Source organism: Myiozetetes cayanensis, unplaced genomic scaffold (assembly GCF_022539395.1).
Source record: "Myiozetetes cayanensis isolate MyiCay16 unplaced genomic scaffold, myiCay2020 scf489, whole genome shotgun sequence".
In the NCBI taxonomy this organism is placed as follows: domain Eukaryota; kingdom Metazoa; phylum Chordata; class Aves; order Passeriformes; family Tyrannidae; genus Myiozetetes; species Myiozetetes cayanensis.
Genome location: NW_026087730.1, coordinates 21,073 through 35,163, shown reverse-complemented (window position 1 = coordinate 35,163; position 14,091 = coordinate 21,073). Strand labels below are relative to the sequence as shown.

Below are 14,091 nucleotides of genomic sequence, written 5' to 3'. Positions count from 1 at the left end.
AGGGAAGGGGGGATCATCACCCCCCCAGCCCAGGAACGCTCCAAGGAGGTCGTGGAGATCATCCCCTCCATCCCAATTATTCCATGGAGATCATCCCCTCCATCCCAATTATTCCATGGAGATCATCCCTTCCATCCCAATTATTCCATGGAGATCATCCCCTCCATCCCAATTATTCCATGGAGATCATCCCCTCCATCCCAATTATTCCATGGAGATCATCCCCTCATCCCAATTATTCCATGGAGATCATCCTTCCATCCCAATTATTCCATGGAATCATCCCCTCCATCCCAATTATTCCATGGAGATCATCCCCTCCATCCCAATTATTCCAAGGAGATCATCCCCTCCATCCCAATTATTCCATAGAGATCATCCCCTCATCCCAATTATTCCATGGAGATCATCCCCTCCATCCCAATTATTCCATGGAGATCATCCCCTCCATCCCAATTATTCCATGGAAATCATCCTCTCCATCCCAATTATTCCATGGACATCATCCCCTCCATCCCAATTATTCCATGGAGATCATCCCCTCCATCCCAATTATTCCATGGATATCATCCACTCCATCCCAATTATTCCATGGAGATCATCCCCTCCATCCCAACTATTCCATAGAGATCATCCCCTCCATCCCAATTATTCCATGGAGATCATCTCCTCCATCCCAATTATTCCATGGAGATCATCCCCTCAATCCCAATTATTCCATAGAAATCATCCTCTCCATCCCAATTATTCCATGGAGATCATCTCCTCCATCCCAATTATTCCATGGACATCATCCCCTCCATCCCAACTATTCCCAGGAGCTCATTCCCCCTTCCCAAAGGGGGCTCCAGACCTTGATCATTTCGGGATCCGCCTCCGTCTCCCCCGTCAGGAGGTTTTTGGTCTTCTGGAATCGCCGCCGTTTGTATTTGTTGATCACTGGGGAGGGAACGGGAAAAGCTTTTCCAAGTCCCTTTTCCAAGTCCCTTTTCCCTCCTTTCAACCCCCTCTGGAATCTGCTGGGGAGCTCCCAGTTATCCCAGGGATCGGGAATGATGGGAATGAGCCAGGGGTTCTTCGGGAACGGCCTTGGGGCTTTGGGGGAGGAGCTTTGGGAATGGACCCGAATCCTTGGGAATGGACCTGGAGCTTTGGGAATGATCCTGAACCTTTGGGAATGGCCTTGGAGCTTTGGGGGAGGATCTTTGGGAATGGACCTGGAGCTTTGGGAACGATCCTGAACCTTTGGGAATGGACCTGGAGCTTTGGGAATGGACCCGAATCCTTGGGAATGGACCTGGAGCTTTGGGAATGATCCTGAACCTTTGGGAATGGACCTGGAGCTTTGGGAATGCACCTGAACCTTTGGGAATGGCCTTGGAGCTTTGGGGAAGAATCCTTGGGAATAGAGCTCAATCTTTGGAAAAGGACCTTCAGGAATAGCCTTGAATATTTGGGAATGGCCTTGAACCTTCGGGAATGGTCCCCTTTCCCAACGCCTTTCCCACCTCCTTTCCCATGCCCTTTCCCATCTCTCCAATCCCATTTCCCATCCCCTTTCCCATCTATCCCATCCCATTTCCCATCTCTCCCACCCCCTTTCCAATCTTTCCCATCCCATTTCCCATTTCCCCATCCCATTCCCCATTTTCCCCACCCCATTTCCCATCTGTCCTGCCCCATTCCCCATTTCCTCACCCCATTCCCCATTTTCCCACCCCATTTCCCAACCCCATTCCCCATTTTCCCCGTCCCATTCCCCATTTCCCCACCCCATTTCCCATCTCTCCCATCCCATTTCCCTGCCCTATTTCCCATCTCTCCTGTCCCCTTTCCCTTCTCTCCTGCCCCATTTCCCATTTCCCCACCCCATTCCCCGCCCCATTCCCCATTTTCCGCCCCATTCCCCATTTTCCCACCCCATTTCCCATTTTCCCTCCCCATTTCCCCACCCCATTTCCCATTTTCCCCACCCCATTTCCCATCTCTCCCATCCCATTTCCTGTCCCTTTCCCATCTCTCCTGTCCCCTTTCCCATCTCTCCTGCCCCATTTCCCATTTTTCCTCCCCATTTTCCCGTCCCATTCCCCATTTTCCCCTCCCCGTTTCCCATCTCTCCGCCCCATTTCCCCACCCCATTTCCCAAACCCATTCCCCATTTCCCCATCCCATTCCCATTTTCCCACTCCCATTCCCCATTTCCCCACCCCATTCCCCATTTTCCCGCCCATTCCCCATTTTCCCGCCCCATTCCCATTTCTCCCTTATTCCCCATTTTCCCGCCCCATTTCCCATTTCTCCCACCCCATTCCCCATTTTCCCTCCCCATTTCCCATTTCTCCTGCCCCATTTCCCCACCCCATTCCCATTTCCCCGCCCCATTCCCCATTTTCCCCATCCCATTTCCCTGCCCCATTCCCCATCTCTCCTGTCCCCTTTCCCATCTCTCCTGCCCCATTCCCCATTTCCCCACCCCATTCCCAACCCCATTCCCCATTTCCCACCCCATTCCCATTTCCCTCCCCATTTCCCATCTCTCCCTCCCATTTCCACCCCATTTCCCATTTCCCAGCCCCATTTCCCAATCCCATTTCCCATCTCTCCCATCCCCTTTCCCATCTCTCCCACCCCATTCCCCATCTCTCCTGCCCCATTCCCCATCTCTCCTGCCCCATTCCCCATTTCCCTGCCCATTCCCCATTTTCCCACCCCATTTCCCATTTTCCCACCCCATTTCCCATTTTCCCCACCCCATTTCCCATTTCTCCTCCCCATTTCCCCATCCCATTTCCATTTTCCCACCCCATTCCCTATTTCCCATCCCATTCCCATTTTCCGTCCCATTTCCCATCTTTCCTGTCCCCTTTCCCATCTCTCCTGCCCCATTTCCCATTTCCCATCCCATTCCCCAACCCCATTCCCATTCCCCTCCCCATTCCCCATTTCCCTCCCCATTCCCCGTTATCCCCGTTATTCCCGTTGTTCCCGGTGTTCCCGTCACGCACTGCGGGAGGTGTGGACGGTGGCCAGGCGCCTGTAGAGGTTCTTGTGCCGGGGGTCGGGGTGGAAGCCGCTCTTGGTGAAGTAAACGTGGACGTAGATGGAGCCGTTCTGTTGGACGCTCTGGAATTGCGACATTCCCGGATCCCCCACAGGGAAAAGAGGGAACGTTCCGGGTCGGACACGGCCGGGAAAACCCCCCCAAAAAACACTGAGGGGGTCACTGAACCCCCCCAACCCCAAAAAAACACTGAGGGGGTCACTGGAACCCCCAACCCCAAAAAAACACTGAGGGGGTCACTGAACCCCCCCAACCCCAAAAAAACACTGAGGGGGTCACCGAACCCCCCAACCCCAAAAACATTCCCAGATTCCCCCACAGGGAGAGGGAACGTTCCGGGTCGGACACGGCCAGGAAAACCCCCCCAAAAAACACTGAGGGGTCACTGAACCCCAACCCCAAAAACATTCCCAGACCCCCACAGGGAAAGGAACGTTCGGGTCGGACACGGCCGGAAAACCCCCAAAAACACTGAGGGGTCACTGAACCCCCAACCCCAAAAACATTCCCAAACCCCCCACAGGGAAAGGGCGTTCGGGTCGGACACGGCCGGAAAACCCCAAAAAAACACTGAGGGGGTCACTGAACCCCCCCAACCCCAAAAAATCATCCCCCACGTCATCCCACACGGAGCCAGCGGCTGCTCCCTGCCCATGGAAGTTACTGGAATATCCAGGAAGCCCCTGGAACGTCCTAAAAGTCCCTGGAAATCTCAGGAAGGTCCTGAAAGCCCAGGAAGCCTCTGGAAGGTCCTGGAAGATCCAGGAAGCTCCTGGAAGCCTCTGGAAGGTCCAGGAAACCCCTGGAAGCCCCTTAAAACCTCTGGAAGCCCCCTGAAGGTCCTGGAAGCCCCAAAACACCCCTGGACGGTCCAGGAAAGCCCCTGGAATGTCCTGAAAGCCCATGGAAATCTCAGGAAGGTCCTGAAAGCCCTGGAAGCCCCAGGAAGCCTCTGGAAGGTCCAGGAAGCCCCAAATCATCCCTGGAAGGTCCTGGAAGCCCCAAATCATCCCTGGAAGGTCCTGGAAGGCCCAAATTGTCCCTGGAAGCCCCAAATCGTCCCTGGAAGGTCCTAAAAGGCCCCTGGAAGCCCCAAATCATCCCTGGAAGCACCAAATCGTCCCTGGAAGATCCAGGAAGGCCCTGAAAGGTCCTGGAAGACCCGAATCACCCCTGGAAGGTCCTGGAAGCCCCAAATCACCCCTGGAAGTTCCAGCAAGGCCCAGGAAGGTCCTGGAAGCCCCAAATCGCCCCTAGAAGGTCCTGGAAGCCCCAAATTGTCCCTGGAAGCCCCAAATCATCCCTGGAAGCCCCCAAATCGTCCCTGGAAGATCCAGGAAGGCCCTGAAAGGTCCTGGAAGACCCAAATCATCTCTGGAAGGTCCTGGAAGGCCCGAATCATCCCTAGAAGGTCTTGGAAGCCCCAAATCACCCCTGGAAAGTCCTGGAAGACCTGAATCACCCCTGGAAGCCCCAGATCACCCCTGGAAGGTCCAGGAAAGTCCTGGAAGGCCCCAGTCACCCCTGGAAGGTCCTGGAAGCCCCAAATCACCCCTGGAAGTTCCTGGAAGGCCCCAGTCACCCCTGGAAGATCCTGGAAGCCCCCAATCACCCCTGGAAGCTCCAGGAAAGTCCTGGAAGCCCCAAACCACCCCTGGAAGGTCCAGGAAGGCCCAAACCACCCCTGGAAGGTCCTGGAAGCCCCCAACCACCCCTGGAAGCCCCAAACCGCCCCTGGAAGATCCTGGAAGCCCTCAATCACCCCTGGAAGGTCCTGGAAGCCCCAAACCACCCCTGGAAGGTCCCAGAAGGTGCCCCCCTCACTCAGGCACCTGTGAGATGTCGAGCTCCCCGAAGTGCTCGTAGCAGCCGTCGGCGTTGTCGCCGCTGGTCCAGTCCCCGTAGACCAGGTCGCGTTTCTGCCAGAAGAGCGCCGAGCTGGCGTTGAAATCCGTGAAGTGCTCGTGCTCCGAGATGTACACGTACAGATCCTACGGAATACCAGGAATGGGACACCGGGAAAGGCAAATCCAGGAGCAGGAGAGCCCTGGGAATGACGGGGGAACCCCCCGGAGCAAGAACAGCTCTGGTACTCCGAGATGTACACGGACAGATCCTATGGGATATCGGGAATAGAACACTGGGAAAGGCAAATCCAGGAGGGGGAGAGCCCTGGGAATATCAGGGAATCCTCAGAGCAAATGGGTCCCAACCCAGCTCATCCTGGAGCAGGAGAGCCCTGGGAATATCAGAAAATCCCTGGAGCAAATCCCAGAGCAGGAGAGCCCTGGGAATGATGGGGGAACCCCCTGGAGCAAATCCCAGAGCAGGAGAGCCCTGGGAATGATCAGGAACCCCTTGGAGCAAATCCAGGAGGAGAGCCCTGGGAATGATGGGGGAACCCCCCGGAGCAAGAACAGCTCTGGTGCTCCGAGATGTACACGGACAGATCCTACGGAATACCGGGAATGGGACACTGGGAAAGGCAAATCCAGGAGTGGGAGAGCCCTGGGAATGATGGGGGAACCCCCCGGAGCAAGAACAGCTCTGGTGCTCCGAGATGTACACGGACAGATCCTACGGAATTATGGGGTGTGGGATATTGGGAGAGGCAAATCCAGGAGTGGGAAAGGCCTGGGAATGATGGGAGAACCCCCCGGAGCAAGAACAGCTCTGGTGCTTCAAGATGTACACGTACAGATCCTACGGGATACCGGGAATGGGACACCGGGAAAGGCAAATCCAGGAGCGGGAAAGTCCTGGGAATGATGGGGGAACCCCCCAGGAGCAAATCCAGGAGCAGGAGAGCCCTGGGAATGACGGGGGAACCCCCTGGAGCAAGAACAGCTCTGGTGCTCCGAGATGTACACGGACAGATCCTATGGGATTATGGGGTGTGGGATACTGGGAAAGGCAAATCCCGGAGCAGAAGAGCCCTGGGAATGATGGGGGAAATCCCTGGAACAAATGGGTCCCAACCCAGCTCATCCTGGAGCAAGAGAGCCCTGGGAATATCAGAAAATCCCTGGAGCAAATCCCAGAGCAGGAGAGCCCTGGGAATGAAGGGGGAACCCCCTGGAGCAAGAACAGCTCTGGTGCTCCGAGATGTACACGGACAGATCCTACGGAATTATGGGGTGTGGGATACTGGGAAAGGCAAATCCCGGAGTGGGAAAGGCCTGGGAATGATGGGGGAACCTCCTGGAGCAAGAATATCTCTCGTGCTCTGAGATGTACACAGACAGATTCTATGGAATACTGGGAATGGGATACTGGGAAAGGCAAATCCAGGAGTGGGAGAGCCCTGGGAATGATGGGGGAAGCCCCCTGGAGCAAGAACAGCTCTGGTGCTCCGAGATGTACACGTACAGATCCTACGGAATTATGGGGTGTGGGATACTGGGAAAGGCAAATCCCGGAGTGGGAAAGGCCTGGGAAGGATGGGGGAACCTCCTGGAGCAAATCCCGGAGCAGAAGAGCCCTGGGAATGACGGGGGAACCCCCTGGAGCAAGAACAGCTCTGGTGCTCCGAGATATACACGTACAGATCCTACGGGATTATGGGGTGTGGGACACTGGGAAAGGCAAATCCAGGAGTGGGAGAGCCCTGGGAATGATGGGGGAAGCCCCCTGGAGCAAGAACAGCTCTGGTGCTCCGAGATGTACACGGACAGATCCTATGGGATTATGGGGTGTGGGACACTGGGAAAGGCAAATCCCGGAGCAGGAGAGCCCTGGGAATATCAGGGAAACCCCCTGGAACAAATCCTGGAGCAGGAGAGCCCTGGGAATGAAGGGGGAACCCCCTGGAGCAAGAACAGCTCTGGTGCTCTGAGATGTACACGTACAGATCCTAGGGAATACCGGGAATGGGACACTGGGAGAGGCAAATCCAGGAGTGGGAGAGCCCTGGGAATGAAGGGGGAACCCCTGGAGCAAGAACAGCTCTGGTGCTCCGAGATGTACACGGATAAATCCTATGGGATACCGGGAATGGGACACTGGGAAAGGTAAATCCTGGAGCAGGAGAGCCCTGGGAATGACGGGGAAACCCCTGGAGCAAGAACAGCTCTGGTGCTCCGAGATGTACACGGACAGATCCTATGAGATTATGGGGTGTGGGACATTGGGAAAGGCAAATCCCAGAGCAGGAGAGCCCTGGGAATATCAGGAGACCCCTTGGAGCAAAGCCAAAAGAGGAGAGCTCTGGGAATGATGGGGGAACCCCCTGGAGCAAGAACAGCTCTGGTGCTCCGAGATGTACAAGGACAGATCCTACGGAATACCGGGAATGGGACACTGGGAAAGGCAAATCCTGGAGCAGGAGAGCCCTGGGAATGATGGGGGAACCCCCTGGAGCAAGAACAGCTCTGGTGCTCCGAGATGTACACGGACAGATCCTACGGGATACCGGGAATGGGACACTGGGAGGGGCAAATCCTGGAGCGGGAGAGCCCTGGGAATGATGGGGGACCCTCCCAGGAGCAAATCCAGGAGTGGGAAAGGCCTGGGAATGACGGGGGAACCCCCCGGAGCAAGAACAGCTCTGGTGCTCCGAGATGTACACGGACAGATCCTACGGGATTATGGGGTGTGGGATACTGGGAAAGGCAAATCCAGGAGTGGGAGAGCCCTGGGAATGATGGGGGAACCCCCTGGAGCAAATCCCAGAGCAGGAGAGCCCTGGGAATGACAGGGGAACCCCCTGGAACAAATCCTGGAGCAGGAGAGCTCTGGGAATGATGGGGGAACCTCCCAGGAGCAAGAACAGCTCTGGTGCTCCGAGATGTACACGGACAGATCCTACGGAATACCGGGAATGGGACACTGGGAAGGGCAAATCCAGGAGTGGGAGAGCCCTGGGAATGAAGGGGGAACCCCCCCGGAGCAAGAACATCTCTTGTGCTCTGAGATGTACACAGACAGATCCTATGGAATACTGGGAATGGGATACTGGGAAAGGCAAATCCAGGAGTGGGAGAGCCCTGGGAATGACGGGAGAACCCCCTGGAGCAAATCCTGGAGCAGGAGAGCCCTGGGAATGATGGGGAACCCCCTGGAGCAAGAACAGCTCTGGTGCTCCGAGATGTACACGGACAAATCCTACGGGATTATGGGGTGTGGGATACTGGGAAAGGCAAATCCAGGAGTGGGAAAGGCCTGGGAATGACGGGGGAACCCCCTGGAGCAAATCCCGGAGAAGAAAAGCCCTGGGAATATCAGGGAATCCCTGGAACAAATCCCGGAGCAGGAGAGCCCTGGGAATATCAGGGAATCCATGGAGCAAATCCCAGAGCAGGAGAGCCCTGGGAATGATGGGGGAACCCCCTGGAACAAATCCCAGAGCAGGAGAGCCCTGGGAATAACAGGGGAACCCCCTGGAGCAAGAACAGCTCTGGTGCTCCGAGATGTACACGGACAGATCCTACGGGATTATGAAGTGTGGGATACTGGGAGGGGCAAATCCAGGAGTGGGAGAGCCCTGGGAATGATGGGAGAACCCCCTGGAGCAAATGGGTCCCAACCCAGCTCATCCCGGAAAAGGAGAGCCCTGGGAATATCAGAAAATCCCTGGAGCAAATCCTGGAGCAGGAGAGCTCTGGGAATATCAGGGAATCCCTGGAGCAAATCCCAGAGCAGGAGAGCCCTGGGAATATCAGGGAATCCCTGGAGCAAATCCTGGAGCAGGAGAGCCCTGGGAATGATGGGGGAACCCCCTGGAGCAAGAACAGCTCTGGTGCTCCGAGATGTACACGGACAGATCCTACGGAATACCGGGAATGGGACACTGGGAAAGGCAAATCCAGGAGTGGGAAAGGCCTGGGAATGACAGGGGAATCCTCAGAGCAAATGGGTCCCATCCCAGCTCATCCCGGAAAAGGAGAGCCCTGGGAATCACTCCCAGGTTCGGCATCTGAGCTTGACCACAGAAATCAGGGAAAAGAGGTCCTGAAGTCAGGGAAATCTAGGAAAACAGCCCCAGGAATCAGGGAAAACAGCCCCAGGAATCAAGGAAATCAGGGAAAACAGCCCCAGGAATCAGGGAAAACAGCCCCAGGAATCAAGGAAATCAGGGAAAACAGCCCCAGGAATCAAGGAAATCAGCCCTGGAAATTAGGGAAAACAACCCTGGAAACCAGGAAAAGGAGGAAAAGCAGCCCCAGGAATCAGGGAAATCAGAGAAAACTGGGAAAACAGCCCCAGGAATCAGGGAAAACAGCCCCAGGAATCAGGGAAATCAGCCCTGGAAATCAGGGAAAACAACCCTGGAAACCAGGAAAAGGACGAAAAGCAGCCCCAGGAATAAAGGAAATCAGGGAAAACAGCCCCAGGAATCAAGGAAATCAGGGAAAACTGGGAAGACAGCCCCAGAAACCAGGGAAACAGCTCTGGAAACCAGGGAAAACAGCCCGAGAACTGAAGGAAATCATGGAAAACAACCCCCAAACCCCCGGGGGTGGAACAAGGAGGGGAATTCCTGGCATTCCCGGCGTTACCATCAGGGTGTCCTTGGGGAAGAGGTTCCTGCTGGGAGCCCGGGGGGCCCCCCCGGGGCCGTTCGGCTCCTGCGGCGCCGGCGCCCTCCGGAACCAGGAGCTGATGGCCCAGATGATGAAAATCCTGCCGGGAGAAAGCGGGAAAAAGCTGCTCAGGGAGAGGGGGAACCCCGGAATGGAGCCCTTCCCGAGGGGTCAGGGCCATTCCTGAAGGTCCTTTCCCAAAGGTTCAGGGCCATTCCCAAAGGTTCAGGGCCATTCCCAAAGGTCCAGGGTCATTCCCAAAGGTTCAGGGCCATTCCCAAAGATTTAAGGCTATTCTCAAAGGTCCAGGGCCATTCCCAAAGATTTAAGGCCATTCCCAAAGATTTAAGGCCATTCCCAAAGATTTAAGGCCATTCCCAAAGATTTAAGGCCATTCCTAAAGATTCAGGGTCATTCCCAAAGGTTCAGGGTCATTCCCAAAGGTTCAGGGCCATTCCCAAAGGTTCAGGGTCATTCCCAAAGATTTAAGGCCATTCCCAAAGGTTCAAGGTCATTCCCAAAGGTTCAGGGTCATTCCCGAAGGTTCAGGGCCATTCCCAAGGATTCCAGTCCATTCCCAAAGCTCCTTCCCCAAAGCCCCAAGGCCGTTCCCGAAGAATCCCTGGCTCGTCATTCCCAATCCGTGGGATAACGGGGAGATTCCTGGCAGATCCCATTCTCACGGATCCCATTCCCACAGATCCCATCCCTCTGGGTCTCCTCCCTATGGATCCGTTCCCTGTGGATCGCATTCTCATGGATCCAATTTCCATGGAATAGATCCCATTGCCATGGATCCCATTCCCGTGGATCCCATTCCCATAGATCTCATTCCCACTGAATAGATCCCATTTCCATGGATCCCATTCCCACGGATCCAATTTCCATGGAATAGATGCCATTTCCACGGAATGGATCCCATTCCTGTAGATCCCATTCCCACAGATCCCATTTCCACAGAATGGATCCCATTCTCATGGATCCCATTCCCACAAATCCAATTTCCATGATGATCATTCCTGTGAATGGATCCTTCCCTGGGTCCCATTCCACAGATCCCATTTACGGAATGATCTCCTGTGATCCCTTCTACAGATTCCATTCCTGTGGATCCCTTCCAGAACGATCCCATCTCATGGATCTCACAGATCAGTTCCATGGAATAGATCCCATTGCCATGGATCCCATTCCTGTGGATCCCATTCCCGTGGAATGGATCCCATTCCCGTGGAATGGATCCCATTTCCATGGATCCCATTCCCATGGATCCAATTTCCATGGAATAGATCCCATTCCTGTGGAATGGATCACTTCCCTGTGGGTCCCATTCCCACAGATCCCATTTACATGGAATGGATCTCATTCCTGTAGATCCCTTTCCTACAGAATAGATCCCATTCCCATGGATCCCATTCCCATGGAATTGATCTCATTCCCATGGATCCCATTCCCACGGATCCAATTTCCATGGAATAGATCCCATTTCCACGGAATGGATCCCATTCCTGTAGATCCCATTCCCTGTGAATCCTATTCCCATGGATCCCATTTTCACAGAATGGATCCCATTCCCGTGGAATGGATCCAATTTCCATGGAATAGATCCCATTCCCATGGATCCAATTCCCACGGATCCCATTCCCGTGGATCCCATTCCCAGCCCGGGCAGGCCCCGCTCCAGGATCCGCCCCTGGACTTTGGATCCATGGGTGGGGCAGCTCCAGGAGCGGCTCCTGACCCTGAAATCCCACGGAAAACTGGGAAGAGCCTCCGGAAAAAAAAACCCTCCTGTGTCGAGACGATCCCTGCAGGGCTTTGGGGTCACCCACTGGAATTTTGGGGTCACCCCAAAGGTTTTGGGATCATTCCCTGGAGTTCTGGAATCACCCCCTGTGGTTTTGGGGTCCTGGTGTGACCCTGTGACCCCCCCAGGGTTTTGGGATCACCCCCTGGAGTTTTGGGATCACCCCCTGGAGTTTTGGGGTCACCCCCTGGCGTTTTTGGGGTCCTGGTGCGACCTCGCAGGGTTTTGGGGTCACTCCTTGGAGTTTTGGGGCCCTGCTGTGACCCCCCCAGGGTTTTGGGATCACCCCCTGGCATTTTTGAGGTCCTTGCGGGACCCCCAAGGATTTTGGGATCACCCCTGGAGTTTTGGGGTCCCAGTGTGACCCCACAGGATTTTGGGATCACCCCTCAGAGTTTGAAGTCCCCCCTGCACCCCACCAGAGGTTTTGGGGTCCCAGCGTGACCCCACAGGATTTTTAAGGTCCTGGTGTCCCCCCCCTGGATTTTGGGGTCCCCCCCTGGGTTTTGGGGTCCCCCCCCATGGTTTTGGGGTCCACCCCTGGATTTTGGGGTCATCCCCATGGTTTTGGGGTTCCCCCCTGGATTTTGGGGTCATCCCCATGGTTTTGGGGTCCACCCCATGATTTTGGTGTCACCCCCTGGATTTTGGGGTCCCCCCCTGGATTTTGGTGTCCCCCCCTGGATTTTGGGGCCCCCCCCTGGATTTTGGTGTCCCCCCCATGGTTTTGGGGTCCCCCCCATGATTTTGGGGTCCCCCCCATGGTTTTGGGGTCCCCCCCATGATTTTGGGGTCCCCCCCATGGTTTTGGGGTCCCCCCCTGGATTTGGGGTGTCCCCCTGGACTTTCAGCGCCCCCCTGTGCCCCGTGGGGCCTTTGGGGTCCCCCAGCCCCCCCTTTTTTGGGGGCTCACCTGAACAGGACCCCCTTGATGACCTGCCAGGCGTTGGGGGGGGGTTGCTGCTGCTGTCGCTGCGTCTCGGCCCCGTCCCCTCCCCCCGCGCTGCCGTTGCTCGTCACCTGGGGGGGGAGGGGAGGGTCATGGGGGGGGGATGGGACTGTCCCCAGGCCCCTGTCCCCATCCCTATCTCCTGTTCCCATCCCTGTCCCCTGTCCCCATCCCTGTCCCATCCCTGTCCTATCCCTGTACTGTGACCCCCATCCCAGTCCCCTGTTCCCATCCCTGTCCCCTGGTCCCATCCCTGTCCTATCTCAGTCCCATCCCTGTCCTATCCCACTCCCATCCCTGTCCCCTGTTCCCATCCCTGTCCTATCTCAGTCCCATCCCTGTCCCCTGTTCCCATCCCTGTCCCATCCCTGTCCTGTGATCCCCATCACTGTCCATTGTCCCCAGGCCCCTGTCCTATCCCAGTCCCATCCCTGTCCTATCCCTGTCTCCTGTTCCCATCCCTGTCCCCTGTCCCCATCTCTGCTCTCTGTCACCATCCCTGTCCCGTAATCTCCATCCTTATCCCATCCCTGCCCCCTGCTCCCCATCCCTGTCTTGTCCCAATCCCCTGTCCCCAATCTTGTCCCATGCCAATCCCCTGCTCCCCATCCCTGTCCCCATCCCAGTCCCATCCCTGTCCCAGGACCCCCATCCCAATTCTCAGGTCCCATCCCAGTTCCCTGATTCCCATCCCTATCCATGTCCCAGGATCTCCATCCCAGTCCCATCCCTGTCCCCCGGTCCCCCTCCCTGTCCCAAACCTATCCCTTGGTCCCATTCCTGTCCCATCCCAGTCCCAGTCCCCTGTCCCAGTCCTGGTCCCATCTCTGTCCCCAATTCCCAGTCCCCATCCCACTCCCAGTCCCATCCCAGTCCCTGATTCCCCATCCCCATCCCGCTCCCAGTCCCATCCCAGTCCTCAGTCCCATCCTGGTCCCATCCAGACCTGTCCCAGTCCCAACCCCATCCCAGTGCCGACCTCATCCCAGTCCCGACCTCATCCCAGTCCTGGTCCCATCCCAGTCCCCAATCCCAGTCCTGTCCCTAATTGCTGGTCCTTATCCCAGTCCCTGTCCCAAACTTGTTCTTGGTCCCTGTCCCACCCCTATTCCCAGTCCCCATTTCCAGTCCCTGTCCCATTCCCATTCCCTGGTCCCCATTTCCAGTCCCTGTCCCATTCCCATTCCCAACTCCTGTCCCATTCCCAGTCCCTGGTCCCCATTTCCAGTCCCAGGTCCCCATCCCTGTCCCTGTCTCTGTTTCCTCCCTCTCCCCTGTCTCTCTGTCCCCATCCCCACTGTCCCCAGTGTCCCCTCTGTCCCCCCCGGTGTCCCCGTTATCAGCCCGGGCCCCGTTCCCATTCCCGGCCCCGCTGTCCCCCCTGTCCCTGCTGTCCCCTCCTGTGTCCCCCCCCATTGTCCCCAAGTATCCTCCCCTGTCCCGGGCCCTGTTCCCATTCCCGGCCCCGCTGTCCCCCTGTCCCTGCTGTCCCCTCCTGTGTCCCCCCATGTCCCTCATTACCCTCCCCTGTCCTGGTCCCCGTTCCCGGCCCCGCTGTCCCCCCGCTGTCCCCCGGTGCCCCTGTATCTCCATTACCATCCCGGTCCCGGTCCTGGTCCCGCCCCGCTGTCCCCTCACTGTCCCCTGTCCCCTGGTGTCCCCCTGTATCTCCGTTACCATCCTGGTCCTGCTCCTGGCCCCGCCGCCTCCCCGGCCCTGCTGTCCCCCCACTGTCCCCCGGTGTCCCCCTGTATCT

At 56.6% G+C, this 14,091-nt stretch overlaps 1 protein-coding gene across 1 annotated transcript; it reads right to left on the bottom strand.

Annotated features, from left to right (window-relative positions):
- Positions 1–772: 772 nt before the first annotated feature.
- On the bottom strand, positions 773–13,940 carry CLPTM1 (CLPTM1 regulator of GABA type A receptor forward trafficking). The gene is made up of 6 exons (XM_050331159.1): positions 13,932–13,940; positions 12,300–12,406; positions 9,559–9,682; positions 4,894–5,052; positions 3,006–3,123; positions 773–939 (listed from the first exon to the last, which is right to left on the bottom strand). Exons 1-6 carry the CDS (start codon positions 13,932–13,934, stop codon positions 809–811), a joined length of 642 nt encoding a protein of 213 aa, XP_050187116.1. The 5' UTR covers positions 13,935–13,940; the 3' UTR covers positions 773–808.
- Between the last annotated feature and the right edge of the window lie 151 nt (positions 13,941–14,091).

What these genes read in the sequence shown, in the direction of transcription:
- CLPTM1 (XM_050331159.1), bottom strand. An exon ending in TCCCCAAGGACACCCTGATG is followed by an intron (nt 5,053 to 9,558) that starts GTAACGCCGGGA and finishes GGTATTCCGTAG; the next exon opens with GATCTGTACGTGTACATCTC. An exon ending in GGGAGCTCGACATCTCACAG is followed by an intron (nt 3,124 to 4,893) that starts GTGCCTGAGTGA and finishes TCGCAATTCCAG; the next exon opens with AGCGTCCAACAGAACGGCTC.